General features: G+C 41.0%; 1 protein-coding gene across 1 annotated transcript in view; it reads right to left on the bottom strand.

Moving 5' to 3' along the window:
* The window catches only part of csnk1g1 (casein kinase 1, gamma 1), an 83,476-nt gene extending 61,719 nt beyond the window's left edge, over nucleotides 1-21,757 (bottom strand). The window contains exons 1-3 of the mRNA XM_084337730.1: nucleotides 21,623-21,757; nucleotides 9,732-10,157; nucleotides 2,897-2,937 (exon numbers count right to left, since the gene is read on the bottom strand). Of these exons, the coding sequence (XP_084193856.1) occupies nucleotides 2,897-2,937; nucleotides 9,732-9,918 (228 nt within the window). The 5' untranslated portion in view covers nucleotides 9,919-10,157; nucleotides 21,623-21,757. The remainder of the gene's footprint in view (nucleotides 1-2,896; nucleotides 2,938-9,731; nucleotides 10,158-21,622) is intronic.
* Between the last annotated feature and the right edge of the window lie 875 nt (nucleotides 21,758-22,632).

Here is a 22,632-nt window from a genome sequence, read left to right as displayed (position 1 = left end):
GCACAACACATTTGTATTGTTTTGCATTTCAACGCCCCCTACACTTTGATGATGTATTCGATTAAAATGGACTGACAGTGCTCTTTCCCCTTTTCTTTGAATTTGATTGAAATAGCCTGACTGGAATTAATTGGAAGACTCATCAGGATGCTACGATATTCCATTTAGCATTTTCTTATTGTGCACTTCTACAATGCCATTGGCAGTGGCATGAATGAGATTTGCATATTTTACAGAGCTTTGAAGATAAGTCACGTTTACTGGCCTCCTCACTGATTACTTACTCCTGGACACCTTACAATCAGTATAAAAGGTTGCCTGCTGACTAGTCTAAATTGTCTTCATCGTAATTTTGGGACTACCATCTGTGGCACACAAGGATCTGAATAATATTTTCTGGAATCAATACATTTTAATGCCTACAAGCGAGGGAACTAGAGAGGGAGGGAGGGAGTGAGAGGGAGCTGGCTGACTGCTCTGGATAGGCATTTATGTTGAAAATGTGGCAGACCGAGACACCTCTCCCCCAGTGATGAACGACAAATGTATGCGATATACAAGAGTGAAATGGGGGTATATTTTCAAGTCGCACTGCTACTAGTTATAATTTTTACTAGCACCAATAAATAACAGCACTCTGGAGCCCTGCCCCACATGTAATGTTATAATACCAAGGATCAGGATGTGCCATTTTTTCTCTCTGCAGCAAGAAACAGACCTCGTCTAACATGCTACTACTATAATAATAAGTTCAATTTGTACCGCACTTTATATTTGTGAAAATCTCAAAGTGCTACAGGAGATAAAGATAAAAAGTTAAATGAATAACTACTAGCAGACAAATAGCCTACTATACTAGCTGTACCACAGTAAAGGAAATGCAATGCTACCTCAGTCAGTGAGGAAATGAGCAGCAGAGGCCAGTTCACAGCTGAATGTTGATCAACCGTGACATAACCAACCATGTGATATTTCGATCAATTGGAGACAGAGAGGTCTGAGCCGCTGCAAACTGCTTTTGAAATGCTGACTAGGGTGTGTGCGAGCATACAGTCTGACCCTGTATATAATGGTACCACATGTAGCCTAACTTAGTGGAGAACACTTTGAAAGACGTCAGCTCTCATTAGCAAAATAATGAAAATGCGCCCAACACGACAGTCAGCGGTAGCGAGACCAACGTTGGATACATTATATTGGGAAAGGAATGGTTGATATTGTGTCATACTCAAGAACAAGGAAACAGATCTTAGCTTTAGGCTAGAGCCATGTTTACTTGTTATTTTGACTATTACGCTGAACTCGAGTCCCTCCTACGCTGGCCTCCTAGCTCTCCAAACGGCGCAACGTAAATATGGTAACTCATAAGCACAAACAACCGAGTCTATATTCTAATCAAACAATCACCAACTGAGAAGGTTTAGTCAAGATTTGAGCAAACACAACACATTGGATTTGCAATATGACTTACAAAATTGCATGTGATCAAGTGTTAATTTACAGCGATACATGTCCATCACTGCTAACATTATCTATTCTGATTGGAATGTGGAATCGAAATACTGGATCTTCCCCGAGATTGTAGGGTTAACTGTGTCAAGCTATCAATAATGCAACAATGAAGACGATGACAAACAGAATTCTTCAAAATAAAAGCTACAACATACAAGTATTTTCTACTTTTTTGGGACGATAATGTTTATTGTTTTTCTTATAGCAATATAGTCAGTAGGGGGATTTCAATATTGCCTAAGCCTAGCGCACACTGCAACAAAATAACTCAACACAGTGGCTTTGGTTAATCTCTTGTTCAAAACAGTCTTGAAAAGTTCAGTTTAGTCGTGACTCGTGATTATATCCCTGCCTTTAGGATAAGACAAGCATTTAGGATTTCTTTTCTGCAATGAGGCCCCAGATTTGCAAAGCATTTTTAAACTATTGACAGGGCCGTGCAGCAATGAGACTAGACAACAGTAGCATTAGCACAGCCGCTCACTCCTCTAAATCAGGGGTTCCCAAACTTTTCAGGCCGGGGCCCAGAAAATAAGGCGTCAGAGAGCCGCGGCCCAATGCACATCGTCTGGCTTTTTTTTTTGCCAGGCGACCGATTTTTTAAGCCAAATATCACTTCAATCCTATTAAGTTAGTTCAAGTTAGTTATTCATTTATATGTGCTATTTATGAGAGGGCTAACTTGTTGCAAAATAATAATGATAATAATAATAGCCTCATTAAAATACTATTGTTGCTTCGGTTGTTTTCAGCGTTTTATGTGCATAATCTGTTATTTAGTTTGAAATGTTCGTTGAAATAAGTAGATTTTTCGTTTTTGTTTATTTATTAAGTTAATATAAAACCATAGTCACATTTTAGAATACAATAGAATAGAATTTTAGAATACAACTAGAAACACTGTCCTGGCCTGCTTCTAAGTTCAGTGGCCTGACAAAAAAAAATTAAAAAAAAAAAAAAAAAAAAAAAAAAAAAATTTAATTTTTTTTAAATCATTTCGCGGCCCATCCGTGGCTGCTCGCGGCCCACCTTTGGGTCGCGACCCCGACTTTGGGAACCACTGCTCTAAATAGTTGGTCAAACCTGGTTGTCCGAAAGACTACATTTATTTGGTAGCATTTTAGGTGAATTGATGATCCTAGGACAAGCAACAACACTTGCTTTAATTAACAACGTTAACAAAATATGGTGGTGACCAACATATTTTAAGCCTTGTTCAAATTCCTAATTGGAATGGCAAATAATGACATTCGGTGCAGCCCTAATTATTTGAGAGCTTGAAGAACATCTCAAATAATAATATTTGATATAATAAAATACTTAGTAGCCTTGAATCTACAGAGATAGCAACTCAAAAGCAAGAGTGAAACAAGTGTGTACTTACCAGTTTAATAGCTACATACTCATTGGTGTAGAGATTTTTACCTGTAAGATAAGGAAGAAAAAGCACACATCAGACACATTTAGAAAAATAACAAAGTCAACACATTCTCTCTCTCCACTTACAGCTTTATTGAATGCTATGTTTTAGTCAGCCAACCTTCATCAGGTATTGAGGTATGATACCTAGGGGTATAACTATTGGTGGGGGAAAATATCGATACAGTATAGTAGGGCTGCAACTAATCACTATTTTGGTAGTCGACTAATCTGTCGATTATTTTTTCGATTAGTCGACTAATCGAAAAACAATTATATTAAAAAATAAAAAAATAAATTTTTTCTTTTTTTTTTGCACTACCTATCTTTGTGAAAGTGGCTTCTCAGCTCTGGTCCAGCTGAAGACAGAGCAGAGGAACAGATTGGACATTGAGCATGACCTCAGAGTTGCTTTGAGACTCTTGTCAGGACCAAACAACATCCCCAGTTATCCCATTAGTTCCCCCAAACTTACTGTCGGTCTGTAAGTCTTCAGCTGGCTGGACCAGAGCTGAGAAGCCACTTTCACAAAGATAGGTAGTGCAAAAAAATAAAAAATAAAAATAAAATAAAAATTATAACATTTTTTCTTTTTTTTAATTTTATGACTAATCGACGCAACAATTCCTCGTCGACGATTTTTCATAATCGATGTTGATTATGTCGATTAATCGTTGCAGCCCTACAGTATAGTATCATGATACTTTGCGTGGCAATACTGTATTGATACAAGGACGCCAAGTATCGATATTTAACACTATGGTCGCCAAAAACGCCTTACCACGTCATTCCCCGCCATGCTCATTCTGCCAAAGACGCCGTACCACGTCTTTGATATCAATATTTCAAAAATCTGTGATCGCAATCATATTTCTCCCCCGGAGACTTGAGATCTACTGTTGATCCCCTCTCAACTCTCCAACGGTTCAAGAGCGCCATCTGGTGGCCGATCGGCGGATCGCTCAAACCGGAAACAGGAAATGGAAGCTGGTGCTCATTCCAATTCGGTCCGATCACTCGCCAATAGTCCCAGGACTCGAGCTAGACACAATGGATAGCAATCCGTTACCAATAACTCGATAAACAACATGATTTGGACGTATATACTATTATACAACCTGGAGATGGATCGCATATTTCTACATCCCATAATAGGAATATTTCTGCTCCACGCTCATCGCCCAACGGCCTGAGGAAGCTACGGTTAGTTTCAGCGTTATTTTTTAACGTGTTCGATACAAACTGCTCTAATTATCACCCACACTAGATGAATCATCCAACGTTGGCCACGGAATTATAAACGACCCCCCCCCCCCATCCGGTCAACATCAGATGATAAGTAGTAACTTCTAGAAGCACGTCCATTTGAATTTTTTTATCTCACGCCGATTGCTATCAAACTGTATACAATCATCAATATAATGCATTTGGGTCTATAAATCACGTTCTGGAGAAGCTGCAGAAAACGATAAAAACACTTATACTTTAGACCGTATTTTAGTATGAATATGTGAATGAAAAAATATAACGTTGCTACACCCTGAACAATAGATACTTGATGTTGAATGGGCCATAGTAATGTCAATTTAGCAATACAATTTAAAACGTTATAGCCCTGCAAAGAAGGGGAACTTCTCCATAGACAAATAGAGCTGGCGTGGGAAGGTTTATTAAGAATATAAGCCTGGCGACCAAAGTGTTAATTATACAAAAAAAAAAAAAAAAAAAACATTTCTTTTGTATAAGGAAGTTGCATTGTTCATTTCAATACCTGTAATAGTATAGTAGTCTACACACAAACACGTGTGTATTCAGTTAAATTGGAATATGACTAATACAAACAGTTCAGTTTGTCAGGTACATGCAACACAGATTACAGTGTTGACATCTGTCTGCTTGAGAAAATCCCATTTGCTGCAATAAAAATGATTAGAGATGAACAGACTGAAATCTTTATTTTATTAGATAAAACATGTTGAGTTTTACTTTGCAGTTGAAAAAAGGTAATAAATCGCAATATTAATATCGCAATACTCAGCAAATCACAATATATTTTGAATCACAATACTATCGTATCGTGATTTAAGTATCGTGATAATATCGTATTGTGAGGCCTCTGGTGATTCCCACCCCTAGGTATAACCATCTCCAATACAGAATATCGAGGCATCCGACTGCATCCCACCAGTGTAGAGTGGGAGAAGGGAGGGAAGAGTATGCCATGAACCTGAAAATGTGTGTATCATTACACCCTTAATGATACCCGATGATGGTTGGATGACCGAAACGTAGCATTGAATAAAGCGGACTATAAGACTGTGCGGGGAGCCGGGGACTCTCATTTGATGATACCTACTCCACTCAGACATACCTGTCCAAGACATACAGGTGTTAAAGACAATCTTTTTAACACTTGAACCACAGAAAGCTTTTTTTGAAGGGAAAAAAAGGGTACCGATCCGATACCCATTGTTCAATTAATAAACTGTATGCCTCACTGTGTGGAAGAGACTGGGATCATTATTTTGTGCAAGGCAACATCAGGCTTGACATTACTTTCCTAACTTAGTGAAACAAATTAACACAGATATAAATGTACTGAATTGTTATTTATTATTATAAATAATAATATAAATATAATATAATAATTCAGATTTATTTATATATATACCAGATCCAGTTATTTTAGTCATATCGGGGTCGATATAAGATATCAATATCGGATTGGTGCATCTCTAGTATAAACTAATGTCAACTTGACAGACACTCTCTCTCCCTCTCACATGCATGAAAAAGCTGCCCTTCCCTGCATGGCTTATGAAAGTATGTTTAAAAGGCTCATTCAGTCATTGGCAATGTGGCTATATTATACAGATGCAAAATATTAACACATCTTGTGCCAAAGACGAGTTCTCGTTATTGGCAATCGAAGCTTCGGGGCCGAGCTTCGATTTTAATTTGAAGCTTCGGGAAAAAAATATATTAATTATAATTTTTTTTTATCTTATGTTGTGGGACTTGTACAGCACTTTGGTAAACTTTGTTGTTTTTAAATGTGCTCTATAAATAAAGTGGGTGCAATGGGGCTGCTCTCACAGCCAACGACATGACAATTATGTTGCAACGCAACCTTCGTCTATCAAGCAAACAATTATATTATATTTAATTTATCATTTATAATTTATAATTATATCAGACAATGCACCTACAAAAGCAGATGATTACAATTAAATTAGCCAACTTGGTAACACATTAGTCATAGCAGCATAGGCATAGCCTTATTAATGTTTTGTGTGGCGTCGCCGTCGTGTACAACGATACTTACGTTTTTTAGGTGATTTGACAATTGTTGTAGAGTTGTGATATGCCATTTTCTTCTGGCATATCTGGCACTCTGCTTTTTGGGCATCGTCTTTGCATATTTTAAAGTGTAACCACACGTCTGATGACTTCTTCGTCTGCTGCACATGTCCTTGTTGTTTTCAACACAGATAATCTCCACGTGCTTGTTGTAGAGAGGTGGAGTCGAGGCGCCGCTTACTTTCATTTCATTGGAATGGAGGCGCAAGATTTTGGAGGCAAAAAAATTACAAAACATATTTACAAAATAAAAAAGTTTTAACTTCGATTTTTTTTTATGTTCGAAGCTTGTGCCATCGAACGAAACTTCAAAGTATTTAAGACAGCCCTACTGCGTTTATTGCGTCATACAAACGGAAAATGGATCTAGCAGATCGACATCAAATAATAGGAATTTCTTTTTTTCACCAGACGCACAGCCACAGGTAAAAACATTTATTTCATTGCAATCTATCCAATCGACGTATGGTGTCGTACTAAAGAAAGCAGTTAGTGACAATCAAGGAATCATAAACGACCCCCCTCCCCTTTCCTTCATGCATGATTGAGCATAATGTATAGCAATCATATGCATATGCTATTCTATTATATACTGCTTTGACGCTTCCTCCTCATCGTTGATTGCCTGTAGTAGCTGCATCTAACGTTAGTAGCTAACGTTAAAACTAACCTAAAGTTAGTTGTTCACCAACAATCTCAATATTTGTTTTATCATTAGCTCAAAAACACAACCGGACGAGACAAGTTGGCCGCTCATAGGTGGCGGTGCCGCTAGGATAATAACAACAGTACTTCCGGTCCGGTCGGTGGGCTTCAAAATAAAAGTCTAAACACCGGAAAAGACGGAGCGGTGGGCTTCAAAATAAAAGTTTTGGGAAATAAATTTCTCAAAAAAAAATTCTCTAACCGGTCGCAATAATATCGCTTATCGCGATATTTTCGGGGGCAATTAATCGCCCAGCAAAATGTGTTATCGTGGCAGGCCTATATAAGATTAAAGGATAGCGATTGGCTACCACTTTCTATGAAATGTTAAAATATAGGTTGTTTAAGTGAGATGAGATTATGCCCTACATGTTAGGCGGCTCTTTAGTAAGACGAGGCCAAGATTGGTTACATTGAAATTTAGGATATCTAATCCAATCATCATAACCTCTACTATGGCATTGAAACATCTTATCGTACATTTGCAAACAAAGACAAAAAAACTTTTGCGTGCTTTGCATCCAAAACAGTTGCAACGTTAGCCAGGTAATTGGTCTCCATAGATAACTGTGGACTTTAAACAGGACAGGGAGGGAATTAAAACATGGGAGGAAAGGAACAGGGCAAGGACGGAGTAAAGATAGGAGGAAGGCAACAGGGTAGGGATGGAGTGAACATGGGAGGATGGGAGTAGAGCCATATGAAATCCGTTTTATTATTTTCCAAATTCCATTAAATTTTTTCCCAAATTCCATTTTTTCCGTTTTAATATTTCAGAATTCTGTATTTTGCCTTTTATGCTCATTTTACCATCAGAAATAGTGTCTAATAAGTGGGAATGAATAAATGTCCACAATTGAATAAGATATAACAGTCCATTTAATGTTTTTAAGTGCTTCAACTCAGAAATACAGTTCAATTTTACACAATATTTTTCAATTAATATTGTGACAATAAAAATACATATTTCAAGTGTAAACAATAGATACAGCTAGCTACTACTGACATTATCACAATGACAATGTCAGTAACCTAGCTATATCTATTATATTGTGATGAAATATAGTAATGCATAATTTAGGCACCTTTAGTTTAGTTTATTTCGTTTATAAAGGACAGTGTATAATGGCAATCGTTTGCATTAAACAAATGGATGAGTGCACCAGATTTAGCAAGAAGCTATCATTTCCATCTATAGTCCTATGTACTGTAACGTTTCATAGCTATTTAAGTTTATTTAGATTATAAAGGGCAGTGTATAATGACAATAGTTTGCATTAAACAAATGGATGGGTGCACTAGATTTAGCAAGAAGCTATCATTTCCATCTATAGTCCTATGTAATGTAACGTTTCATAGCTATTTAAGTTTATTTAGATTATAAAGGGCAGTGTATAATGACAATCGTTTGCATTAAACAAATTGATGGGTGCACCAGATTTAGCTACAACTTCTAGAAGCTATCATTTCCATAGATAGTCCTATAACGTTACATAGCTATTTAAGTGTATTTAGTTTATAAAGGGCAGTCGTTTGCATTAAACAAATGGATGGGTGCACTAGATTTAGCTAGAAGCTAAACGTCCTAACGTTATAGCTATTTAATCACAATAGTGTCGCAAGTGTTTTTGCGGGTCCAGTCCACGGAACGTTGACAGAATTAGCAAAACACCTTATCACCGGAGGCATAAAAGTCATTAGGATACTGTTCTGCTCTGAATTGAGGGCTTATTGTGGAATTGTTTAGCTTCTTGACGATGTTAACACTGAAGCAGCCAGACGCTTGAGCACCGCGGCTGTGTTGTGTGTAACACGCTGTAGCGTCCCCGCCTCCCCGGTCGCGTGTGCACCAAACGTTCCACCCAAAAACGAAATTTCTGTCCAGATTAGGCCAAATTCTGCAATATTCCACGTTTTGCAGTTGATTCCATTTTTATTGGTTAATTCCGCGATTCCGTCCGCGATTCCGTGAACGCGGATTTCATATGGCTCTAGATGGGAGCAGGGTAAGGATGGAGTGAACACGGGAGGGGAGTAGGGCAGGGACGGAGTGAACATAGGAGGAAGGGATCAAGGCAGGGAGGGACTGAGTAAACATTAGGAGGAAGGCAACAGGGTATGGATAGAGTGAACATGGGAGGAAGGGAGCAGAGCAGGGATGGAGTGAACATGGGAGCAAAGCCGAAAGGATTTTCATCCTGCCAGAGTTTAGGTCACAATGATTACCGGCTCAGTCCACAGAGGCGTATAGCTATTTTGCACTACCCTGCCCCAAGAATAAAATCCATTGATTATTCATCCATTGTTGGGGCATTAATCACATCAAATTTGGGTCTGACATGTTGGCTAGTTGTAATAGGAGCCCCAGTGCACAGATAATGATAAATGTCCATAAGGATTTATATACAGAGGATCATTACAGCATCCACACAGAAGATTAGTACCATCAGCACACATCTGGATTGGCAACAGTCAGGAAACACAGCTTCCATTCAAACCCCATCACAACCCCTTTTCTCCACTACAGCACAAAAGGTTATGAACATGAATCTTCTCCAGACAGCTTTTCTGTGTGTTTTAAGAATCACAAATTGTAGGATTCACGTGTGGAGTATATCTAGGCTTTTATAGCTGGCCTAATATAAATTAAGGGACCAGGAATAGAATAACCCCAATTGACCCATTTCCAATTTCTCGTGTCTTGAATAGTTAAACAGAATTCAAACTGAGCTTACCAAGCTTCAGTTCGCCAAAATTGCCACAGCCGATCTTCTTGCCCACACGAAAGTTGGGTCCCACCATGAGGACCCCCGAGGAGGACGACGAGCCGGAGGGCCGCGACGAGTGACCGCTGCGGCTTCCCTGCGCGACCTTGCTGCTCCTGGCTGGCCGCTCGCCATCTTTGTCTCTTTGGTGATCCATGGTGCGAGCAGTGCAGGTCAGTGGTTGCCCGGGATCCAGAGAAAAGCCCCCTGGGCTGGGCCCACCACAGCCCTCGTCACTGGCAGCGCAGAGATGGCACAGTCACTCTCATGAGATAAGGGCTGGCACCACAACCTGCCACCCTTCCTCCAGTCTCCACCTGGCACCTCTAACACCTGTTGTACGGGCTAGCCTCTAGCCTCAACATCTGGCTGGCACAGAAGGGAGAGATGGAAGCCCTGCAGAGAAACAAAACATGTCACATTAGCAGTTAGCTACCTCTGAACAAGCCCATTATTGCCACTATAGCCCACATATCCCCCGTTTGACCCAAGGCACCCGCTTGAACTAAATATTCAGGATACTTTTTCTGTATACAAAATGAGTCCTTCCACAAGGACCAAACATAGCAATTACCCCTCACCCACCAGCAGGGGACAGGGGGGGACACAGGGACCCGCCGAACGCCTGGGGAGCACTTTATGTAAAGTTTATGTTTTTTATTTATGTTAATCATTATATGTATTCGGTGAAGAGAGCGGAGGCTCCAACCGGAGGGGGGAATGAGTGTGACATGGGGGGGACTGACAGACGAAAGAAGAAGAAAGATGACAAGGGTTAAAGGTATAAAAATGATGTCGTTAAACGTTAATGGAATGAATAATGCGATAAAAAGGGGCAAAGTGATGTTGAAATGTAAAAAAAGTGAGATGGAAGTGATTTTTCTGCAGGAGACACATTTGGTAGCACAGGGTCATGAGAAACTGAAGAGATTTGGATATGAAAATGCATACTATAGTTCCTTTGAACAAAACCAGAGGAGAGGAGTAATCACGTTAATCAAAAATAGTCAAATTTGAATTGATCAAGGAAGTAAGAGACAAGGAGGGAAGGTTTGTTTTGGTGAAGGGGAAAATGGAGGGCCAAATGGTTACGTTAGTAAATGTTTATGCACCCCCAGAGAGTGAGAGGGATTTATATGAGACCATTTTTGACATGATAGTGATGGAACTAGAAGGGATATTGATATGTACGGGAGATTTTAACGTAGTACTGAATCACGACCTAGACACCACGAGTACTAGAAAAGGACGGGCGCCCATCAGTAGATATATGAATATTCAGATGACGGAAATGGGAATTACAGACGTTTGGAGGGAGATGCACGCCATGGACAGGGAATACACACATTACTCACACCCACACGTGACGTATGCGAGAATAGACTACTTTTTGATGACGACGGGGGACAGTTACAGGGCACGGGAGAGCAGTATAGGAGTGGCGGACATATCGGATCACAGTGCCATATATCTGACAGTAGATCTAGAAGGGAGACGGAGGAACACAATTTGGAGACTAAATGTAGGAATATTAAATAACAAAGGGGTGGTGAGTCAGATCAAGGAGGAGATAGCCAGATATAAGGAAGAAAATGACAACGGGGCGGTAGACCCGAACATTCTATGGGACACACTGAAGGTAGTGATAAGGGGGAAATTGATGGAAAAAACAGCAATGCTGAAGAAGGCCAGAACGGAGACATATCACAATCTGATAGGGAAGCTAAAGAAGCTAGAGGGGAGACACCAGATATCAAAAGAACAGGAAACGCTCGGAGAAATCAAAGAAGTAAAGGCCAGGATAAATAGGGAATTATTGACGGAAATAGAAAAGAAAGCGAGGTTCATGAAACAAACGTACTATGAAGGGGGACCAAAAGCGACCAGACTGTTGGCTAGGAGAATTAGAACGCAACAGAAGTTGAACACGATACACACAATAAGGGATACAAAGACTAATGAAATATTGAGGGACCCAGCTGAAATAGAGAGGACATTTAGAGAATACTATGAGAAATTATACACACAGCCAAAAGCAGCGGGAGAAGAGGAAATAGAAACATATCTGGAGAAGCTAGAGTTACCATCGATAGGGAAAGAACAGAATGAAGAGTTAAATAAAATAATTACGGAACAAGAACTGGAAGATGCAATTAGTAGAGCTAAAAACAACAAGTCTCCGGGGAGCGACGGATTCCCATCGGAATTCTACAAGACATTTAAAACTGAATTAGCACCCATGTTAGGGGCGGCGTTCAGACACACGATGGAAGAGGGGAAAATGCCCCCCTCGTGGAAGGAAGCCATAATCACCACGATACCGAAGGAAGGGAAGGATAGGGAATTATGTAGTAGTTTCAGACCTGTGTCCATACTCAACGTAGATTACAAGATGTATACATCGATAATATCAAAAAGATTTGAGACGTTTATGCCAGACATTATAGATGAAGATCAAACTGGATTTATTAAAGGGAGACAGACACAGGACAACGTGAGAAAGACATTACACATAGTAGAGGAGATACAAAAACAAGGGGGTAGCGCGGTACTGATTAGCCTAGATGCAGAAAAAGCGTTAGACAGTGTGAGCTGGACATTTTTATATAAAACATTGATGAGGTTCGGACTGAACGGGAGGGCGATGAAGATGATCAAGGCGCTATATCAAGAGCCGACAGCGAGGGTTAAGGTGAATGGCAGCTTGACGGATAGAATCAGATTAGAGAGGGCTACCAGACAGGGATGTTGTCCCTCACCGACGCTCTTCGCCGTTTTCATAGAACCACTGGCACAACTGATCAGGCAGACCGAGGACATCAAGGGAGTAAGGATAAAGGGAACGGAATATAAACTAGGCCTATTTGCAGACGACGTGATAGTATACATGAGGCAACCAGAAAAGAGCTTCCCGGCACTGATGGATCTACTGAAGGAATATGGCCACTACTCAGGATACAAACTAAATGTGACAAAGACACAGACCTTAGCATGGAACTATTCTCCAACGACGGAAATTAGAGAACAGTACGGGATAAGATGGGACATGGACAAGATTAAATACTTAGGGGTGAACATCACGAGAGGGGTGGAGAAACTGTTTGAGGCGAATTATACACAGATAAATCAGAACATCAAGAGAGACCTAGAGAGATGGACAGTAATGCCCTTGGACTTCAATTCAAGAATAGAGGTCATTAAAATAAACATACTATCAAGGTTACTGTACCTATTCCAGTCACTACCGATACAAATACCACAGAATCAATTCAGGGAGTGGGACAGACTGATATCGAGGTTCATATGGGCGGGGAGAAGACCACGGGTCAGATATAAAACACTACAACTACCAAAGGAAGAGGGAGGGATGGCAGTACCCAGCCTACAAGATTATTACTATGCAGCACAACTGAGAGCAGTGACGTGCTGGTGTAACGACAGATATGAGGCAAGATGGAAAGACATTGAAAAAGAAGGGGAGGGATACAAGGTACAAGCTCTGGTGGGGGATAGGGAACTATTTAAAGAAAAAGAGGGACTATTAGATCCAATCACCAAATGCACCTTGACCATATGGAACAGAGTAGTAAAAACACACAAATTGGAGAAGCAGTCAGGGGTCCTGAGATGGGTAGCACATGACAAGAGATTCAAACCAGGGAGGTTAGACCATGGATTCAGAAGGTGGGAGAGGGGGGGGGCAACAGCAATATGCAAAATGATAGAGAAGGGAGAAATGCAGACACTACAAAAATTAAAGGAGAAATTTGGACTAGAAAACAGGGACCACTTCAGATATCTACAGGTTAGAGACTACTACAACAAAGAAATAAGCCTGGGGGGCCAAAGACGAGGAACAGAATGGAATAATAAAGATGATAGTATGGGCATACGAAGGGGGGCAAGGAAGAGTAATATCAGCAATATACCGGGCTATAATGACCAGCAAGGGACACACGACAGATTACATAAGGGAGAAATGGGAGAGAGAGCTAGAGATAGAAATAACAGGGAAGGAATGGGGGAACATATGCGAGGTACAACATTCAACAACAGGATCGAGAATATGGAAAGAATTTGGATGGAAAAACATAATCAGATTCTTTATAACCCCAGAGCTGAAGGGAAAATATGCACCAACACAAAAAGCATGCTGGAGGATGTGTGGGAAGAAGGGGGCAAATCACACGCACATATTCTGGGGATGTCAGAAGCTGAAGGGGTATTGGGAGGAGATAGGGGAAGCAATGATCAGAATATTAGGATACGGGATACCACAAACAGGACTGGTGCTTTACTTAGGAGACCTGACACACGAGGGAATACAAGGGGGGGACAAATATTTAATAAAGATAATGTTGATAGCGGCCAGAAAAGCAATAACGAGACTGTGGTATAAGGAAGACCCACCGACAATAGCAAAATGGGTAGGAATAGTGGAAGAAATACAGGATATGGAAAGGATAACACACATGCTGAGGTTACAGGAAGAGAAATTTGGGGAAAGATGGGGAAAGTGGGAGGATTATAAAAGGAACGAGAACGACATCACAGAGGAAGAACCAAATGCAACACAAGAGAGCGAAGGGTAAAGGAGGAAAGATGTTCAAGCAGGGTCTATGAACCCATGTCACACACCTGTACTTTAGTTAATATTTTCTATTTTGTTTTTGGGATATTACAAGTGCTGAATGCTTTTATACCTTATTATTTATGTCTGTTTAACGGTGTGATATTAAACATTCAGGGATGATGTGGTTTGTGTATGGGTGAAACAAAAGGCAAAGTGAAAGTTAATAAACAAGAGAAAAAAAAAGAAAGGACGAAGGAGAAGGGAAGAAAGAAACTCAAGGAGGGTCTCTGGACCCAGATCACACATACAAACCTTAGTCAGCATTTATTGTCTTTGAGTAGGAATTACCTGTTTATGCCTGTTTAAGGGAGATACACAATCAGCCTTTGTATCAAATACCTAGAAAACAACAGTAGGGGAACCAGACAACTAACCATGTGATACCCATGTAAATATTTATGTGCACTGTTTTTTCTTTTCGTTTTTATTGTGATACTAGTCTCTTCATTTTCTATTATTTATTTTTTGTAAGTGCTGTCTGTCTAAATAACCGTTAATAAAAAATTTAAGTTAAAAAAAAAAAAGCACCTACGGGAGGCTGCAATTCAAAACTGGCCACTGTAAATGCCCAAAACCCCCACCACCTCCTAATAGACAATCTCCTCCCCACCGCATGTATATATTCCCTCCCCGCCGTATGTATATTTCTCTCCCACCCACCCCCTCCTAATGTACAGTCCCCTCCCCATCATATGTATATACTCTGTCAGGATCTAGGGGTAACAGTACTGTATATTTGAATACCGTTTATGTCACAAATGTATCAGTACTAAACACCTATATGTCCCTATGCCATAAATGTCATGTATGTTGTGTATGTCATAAATGTCTATATGAATTGAAAATGGGGGACCCTGATGTAAACAAGACAAATGTCTTTCTCAGGTCTGCATCCCCTTAACAATTGTGTGTATTGAGCCGTACTGTGTATTGTACCCATTCTGCAATCTGTTAAATAAAGTTTTTCATTCATTCATTCACCAAGGACCGAGCTGGACTAGGCCTGCTTTAAATGGTTGAGCTGCTTGAATTCGTGGCCAAACAAACACAAATAGCGGCTTTGACTTAGGGCTGGGCGATATGGCCTAAATATGATATCACGATATTTTCTGACCTTTCGGCGATACACGATACGCATCACGATGTTTTTCTTTTTTTCCCCAAACAATTCATTATGAGGCTTACCAAGACAGTATTTGAGTTTGCAAGCTAACATTGAAGACAAAATAAAATACCCATGCATTTAGCATTTTTATATTATATATTAGATTTAGATTATTGGATTATTAGATTATATATTGCATATATTTAGCAATGAGATATTATATGATTTAGATATGAAATATGATTAATTGAAAATGGGGGACCCTGATGTAAACAAGACGAAAGTCTTTCTCTGGTCTGCATCCTCCAGTCCACTGTTGACTGTTGTTGTATTGAGCTGTACTGTATTGTACCCATGCTGCAATCTGTTAATAACGTTTTCATTCATTCCGACGGCAAACAGAATCATTTTGATTGACAGTCGCGTCTGCCAATTACGTCACACCGCTTGCACCCGCCCTGCTGTTCTTAGCACCAATTGGCAAGCGCGTATTCATTTTTTACTTCCTCCATTGGAGAGCTCAATGACAACAACAATGGCAGCGGTAGCTCGCCGCGGCCGACGTTTAGCTTTTAGCTCCGCAGAATGACTAAACGACTGGAGGCATAATGATTTTACTGCAACGGATGTTATAATAAAAGCCTTTCCATACATCTGTCTGATTGAAAACTTTATTAACAGACGCAGAATGGGCATAACTGAGTCAGCCCCATGCTGAGATATGAACGACTAATGCTTGGGCCTAACAAAAATAATGGTTGGTTTCAGGTTGCCGACCGACCCTGCCGATTTAGGTGCGACCCAATATATTTTATGAGTTTTAAAAAAAAATTATATATTAAAAAAAAAAAAAAAAAAAAAATCCGATTTTTTTTTTTTTTTTTTTAGAATAAAGTTTCATAGAAATCTTAGTCAAACATTTAGTATTATGGATATTAAACATGCTGGCAGAGTACATGCATCCATGTTGTTGTGAACATTTTAATTAAATAAAGAAATTCCCTATCCATAGTCGCCGTGGGAAAGAATAAAATAAAAAAATAAAATAAAATAAATTCCCTACCTACCCATGGCCAAACTGACAACCAACCTGAAACCAACTATTATTTTTGTTAGGCCTTGCTATATCTAGGTCGACCTCGGACGTTGCTATGTATATACGCTGATGTTATTGAAAGTGTAACTATATAACGTTAATGCCACAAAACGAATGCCTTTGTTATCATAAGTAGTAACTTTGGGTAGTAGTGTGTGTGTGGGGCGGCGCTGTTCAAAAGTGTCAACGTGTGGACCAGATTGACGCGACACAATCCTCTTGGGCAAAACATCACGATATCCACGATACGTTTAAAAAGTGTATCGTTAATGAACTGTACCCGATATTTATATAATATCGTCATATCGCCCAGCCCTACTTTGACTCGTCTGCCAGCCACTCCTTGAATGGGACACTCGTTGAGAATGCCGACAGACTTACACCCACATGCAGTTGCTGGGGCCATAATCACACAATCAGACTTGTGTGTTAACATGATCTTGCACACCAACTACTACACAACTGTAGCGATAGCTTCTGACTCATATTACTGGGACCAGATCACTATGAATTGAAAATGGGGGACCCTGATGTAAACAAGACAAACGTCTTTCTCTGGTCTGCATCCCCTTAACAATGGACCCGTCTCAGGGCGGCTAGGTGGTGTAGTGGTCTAAGGCACTCGCCACCAGTGTGGAGACGCTAGGATTCGCGTGTTCGAATCCAGCTCTCCACATTGTTTTTCAGTTTGGCTGGTCGTCCGCAGTAATACACATTGGCCGTATTACGGGGAGGGAAAAACTGAAGGGTGGGGATCGAACGTTGTGAACAAGCGACTCCTACAAGTCGGTTGGTGCGCCTGCGCAGTAGAATCAGGAAGTGTCGGGGGCAGCGTGAGCCTCCCACGCGTTACTCCTCGACACTAAGAGGTCGAGCTGCGCAGGTGAAAAGATGCGACTGCTGTTACCTCAAGTACCGGAGGGGACTTGTGCTATGTATGACTTAGTCCACATTGCAGCCGGCTTGTGGGAGGCAAGAAACAGCGTTCGTGACAGGGGAGGGTTGAATTGGATGATACGAAATTGGGATGGGAGAAAATATAGAAAAATGGGAGAAAAAGTGGATCAAAAAAAAAAAAACAATGGACCCGTCTCAAACCCTGCCCTCTTTTCTTGATCCTCCAATCACAGCTGTCGCTTACCTCGGACTTCCTCGTACAAACTTCTTTGTTTGTACGAGGAAGTCCGAGGTAAGCGACAGCTGTGATTGGAGGATCAAGAAAAGGGGCAAGGTTTGAGATAGGTCTATTGTGTGTATTGAGCCGTACTGTTTTGATTGAAAACTTTATTAACAGATTGCAGAATGGGTACAATACAGTACAGCTCAATGCACACAATTGTTAAGGGGATGCAGACCAGAGAAAGACTTTCGTCTTGTTTACTTTACATCAGGGTCCCCCATTTTCAATTCATCAGGACATATATGACATACATGACATACAGATATACAGTACTGCTACATCTATACATTTATGACATACCAGGTTTGCAAATACAGTACCGTTTGTGATACAAAAAGAGTCCAGAAAAGAGTATATACATTTGACGTAAAAACTGTTGGGGGAGGTTGGGTAGGTGGGGGAGGGGCTGTACATTGGAGGTGGTTCGGTGGGGGGGGGGCAGGAGGGGTGGGGGGGGGGGGGACACTGTACAACTGTACAAGCAAAACTGTACATTGGAATATTGACAACCATACTTGGTCATTTACTGTACATTGGAGGGGGTTGGGTTAGGACATTTACATGGGCGAGTTTCGAATTGCAGTCTCCCGTAGGTGTTCTTTGAGAGTGTTTTTGAAAGTGGGTAGTGATTCACATTCCTTTACAGCTTTGGGTAGGGCATTCCACATTGATGTGGCATAATTGCGAAACGTGTTTAGTCCCTTGTTTGAGCCGAATCTGGGTTTAACATGATTTGTGGAGCTCCCTCTGGTGTTAACTTGTGATCGTGGTATTCACTGACCTTTGGGAAGTATTTTAACATGTACATGGGTACCTTGGTCGTGTAGTGCATCTTGTAGACCAGGCCCATTGCAAGTTGCTGGCGTCTACTCTAAACCATCCTAGGTTGTCAAAGTGGGCAGGGGTGAGGTGGGTTCTAGGAGTAAGGTCAAGCAGTAGTCTGACCAGTTTGTTTTGAGATGTTTGTAATTTTGTTTTTAGCGCCTTTGAGGTGCTTTGGTACCATGAGGTGCAAGCATAGTCGTAGTACCCTTGTATTGTACCCATTCTGCAATCTGTTAAATAAAGTTCTCATTCATCCATCAAGCCAGCCTGCTCTAGTTAACCAATTCACTCCGACTGTGTTGACTGTAAAGAGTGTACATGGAACGGGCCAATATGATCCAGGATGGGGTATTATTGTAGTAAGATCTTTTCATTCACAAGCGGACGTATTAATGACATAAGAAGTTAACTACTTTGGCGACTTCCGACATCAAGTAGCTAACGTTAGGTAAGCTAACTTAACAATCGTAAAAAAAAATATGAATATTTGTAAGCAAATCATGATAGTTAGCTAACAATCACTGAATTAAACCAAACAAGCAAGATGACTTGGCCACTGGCCATGACAACATCCCCTCCAAATTCCTCAGAGACTCAGCAGCAGCCATCACCCCAGTCATCACACACATAATAAACCTCTCCATAAAACAGGGACACGTCCCCAAGGACTTCAAAATTGCGAGAGTAACACCCCTGCACAAAAAGGGCAGCAAATTAGACCCGGGTAACTACCGCCCTGTTTCTATCCTTACATCCATCTCGAAAGTCATGGAAAAAATAGTATACGAACAGATCGAAAAGTACCTCGCGGAAAAAAATCTAATCTACGAATTCCAATCTGGCTTCAGAACATCCCACTCCACTGACACATGCCTTCTCTACTTGAACGGCCACATCAAACAAGAGGTGGACGCGGGCAAATACTGCGGCATGGTCATGCTGGACCTACAAAAGGCCTTCGACACTGTCAATCACACCATTCTGATTGACAAGCTAAAAGCAATTGGTTTTGATAGTTTATCAGTGAGCTGGATACAATCCTACCTGGAGGGGAGGGAACAGATGGTGGAAGTAAACGGTACCCTATCCCCCCCCCTCACAGTGAGCTGTGGTGTTCCACAAGGAAGCATACTAGGACCGCTACTATTCCTAATTTATGCAAATGACATGTCGTCAGCTTGTGACTGCAACTTGTTCCTGTTTGCGGACGACTCAGCCCTGCTGGTCTCTGACAAGAACAAGTTACAGGTTGAAAAAGCCCTCAGCTCGGAACTAGGCAAAATCTGCATATGGCTCGCCGACAACAAACTATCATTACACATGGGCAAAACAGAGTCCATTCTCTTCGGTTCAAATAACAAACTCAGCAAGACCGACGGCTTCTCGGTTACAGTGGGTGACAATATTATCACAAGGAAAGATGAAATTACCTACCTGGGTTCCATCCTAGAGGCTAATCTTTCCTGTGACAAAATGGCATCCAATGTAATAAAAAAAGTCAACCAACGAACGCGATTCTTGTACCGGATCTCCTCTCTGGTAAACAAGAATACCCTGAAGACTCTAGCAGGAGCACTCATTCAAGGGTACTACGACTATGCTTGCACCTCATGGTACCAAAGCACCTCAAAGGCACTAAAAAACAAATTACAAACATCTCAAAACAAGCTAGTCAGACTACTACTTGACCTGACTCCTAGAACCCACCTCACCCCTGCCCACTTTGACAACCTAGGATGGCTTAGAGTAGACGACAGAGTACAGCAACTTGCAATGGGCCTGGTCTACAAGATACACTACGCGACCAAGGTACCCATGTACATGTCAAAATACTTCCCAAAGGTCAGTGAATACCACGATCACAACACCAGAGGGAGCTCACGGACCACAAATCATGTAAAACCCAGATTCGGCTCAAACAAGGGACTAAACACGTTTCGCAATTATGCCACATCAATGTGGAACGCCCTGCCTAAAGCTGTAAAGGAATGTGAATCACTACCCACCTTCAAAAACACTCTCAAAAAACACCTACGTGAGACTGCAATTCGAAACTGGCCCCTACAAATGTCCTAACCTAGTTGTACAGTAAATGACCAAGTAAGGCTTTGTCAACATTCCAATGTACAGTGTAAAATGTGTGTATGTCCCCTACCCAACCCCCCCCCTCCCCCCCCCCCCACCTCCAATGTACAGCCCTCACCCAACCCACCCAACCCCACCCCACCAACCTCCTCCAATGTACAGTTTCTACGCCAAATGTATATACACTCCTTTTCTGGACACTTTTGTATCACAAACAGTACTGTATTTGCAAATCTGATATGTCATAAATGTATAGATGTAGCAGTACTGTCTATCTGTATGTCATGTATGTCATATATGTTATGATGAATTGAAAATGGGGGACCCTGGTGGAAACAAGACGAAAGTCTTTCTCTGGTCTGCATCCCCTTAACAATTGTATGTATTGAGATGTACTGTACTGTACCCATTCTGCAATCTGTTAATAAACTTTTCAATCAATCAATCAAAACAAACTTAAGAAACATGCCGTAGAGACAAAGCCATTATTGACACTGTGGTGGTGGTCATATCAATTATGAAGCTGGCTAACCTAGAGCTAAACTAGCCCTGTGACTAATGCGTTAGCCTTTCAACGGTACCGATGCTTTATGATCTATTGAGTAACGTTATTACTACAGGGAGATGGCTGTGACTGACGTTAGCTAAACACTGGCTACTTATGACGGATGATTGTAACGTTATGCTAATAAACTAATGTTAGCGCACATAACATTTCCACCAGTTATAAACGACGATAACGTTAGTCAGCAGAATACTAGTGAGATAATTGTGATAGAAGCAATTAACGTTGTTGCCTAGTAAGTGAGGTGGGCATTAGAGTCGATAATGGAACTTGACAATTAGCCTCAGCTCGGCTAACGTGTAGAGCTAGCTACAACATATTGGCTAGCAACGACTTGCTAATGTTATAATAGCAAACAAACACACCACTCACCTTCTCTGTGATAAGTCCAGACGATAACGTCACAAGTTGCGTACTTAAGTGAATCTACAAATGTATTAGAGTATCATAACGTCTTCGATCTAAAATGTTGTGCTATTTCATGCAGAGAAAAGCAGAAACCCTTTCATTCTTTCTCGCTGCTCTCTCTCGTGAATGGTTCGAACACACCGGATGTACAAACAACACGGCACGCCCGCTTTAAGTAAACATTTCCAGGTCACATGTATTCATTTTTGATTATCAAATGATTCCATATTTATACTAAGTACTTGTTTATTCTGTCGTACTGGGATGACGGTGGAACCAACACTCATTATTTTTCATTTGTAACATGACCAGGTCCACGGACGACAGTAGGGTCTGGGCAGCTCTCAGTTGTTTGAGCCTAGAAAGGGTTCCTATTCACAGAATGGCTTTCTGTTTGTGGAACTCTGCCCAGGGCCATCCAAACCTCCCCCACTATTGCCGTCTTCGAGAGGGCTGTGTGCCCAGGGCCATCCAAACCTCTACCACTATCGCTGTTCTTCAAGAGGGCTGTGGAGCTCTCTGCCCAGGGCCATCCAAACCTCCACCACTATCGCTGTTCTTCAAGAGGGGTGTGGAGCGACATCTGCAACAATAGGTTGCAGACAGTGGGTCACTGTGGGTGCTTGGCCACCACTCTTGAAGAACAGGAACATGACATGATGTAATGAGGCTCTTTCAAAAAAAGTGTGTTGTCTATTCTATCTACTTGTTTTATCTTAACTCTTTTTGTGATTTATTGTATTCTTCTTGGGACCATGTTGGAAACAAGTCGAGACTTTCACATGTTATCCTTGTACCCCTTGTTTTTATACTTTTGTATAAATTGTATGTACTAAATAAAAATCCATCAATCAACATAGTGAGGATTCAACTTTGAACACCACCCCTGGCACCCCATCCCAATGTTCTTGTGGGGGGAAAAATTAACATGCTTTAAAATATGCTATGTAGGGCTGATTTACATTTACTGATAA

This window comes from Notolepis coatsorum (genome assembly GCF_963971535.1).
Source record: "Notolepis coatsorum genome assembly, chromosome: 20".
NCBI lineage: Eukaryota > Metazoa > Chordata > Actinopteri > Aulopiformes > Paralepididae > Notolepis > Notolepis coatsorum.
The sequence above is the reverse complement of the archived record's forward strand: the minus strand, read 5'-3'. Positions and strand labels throughout refer to the sequence as shown.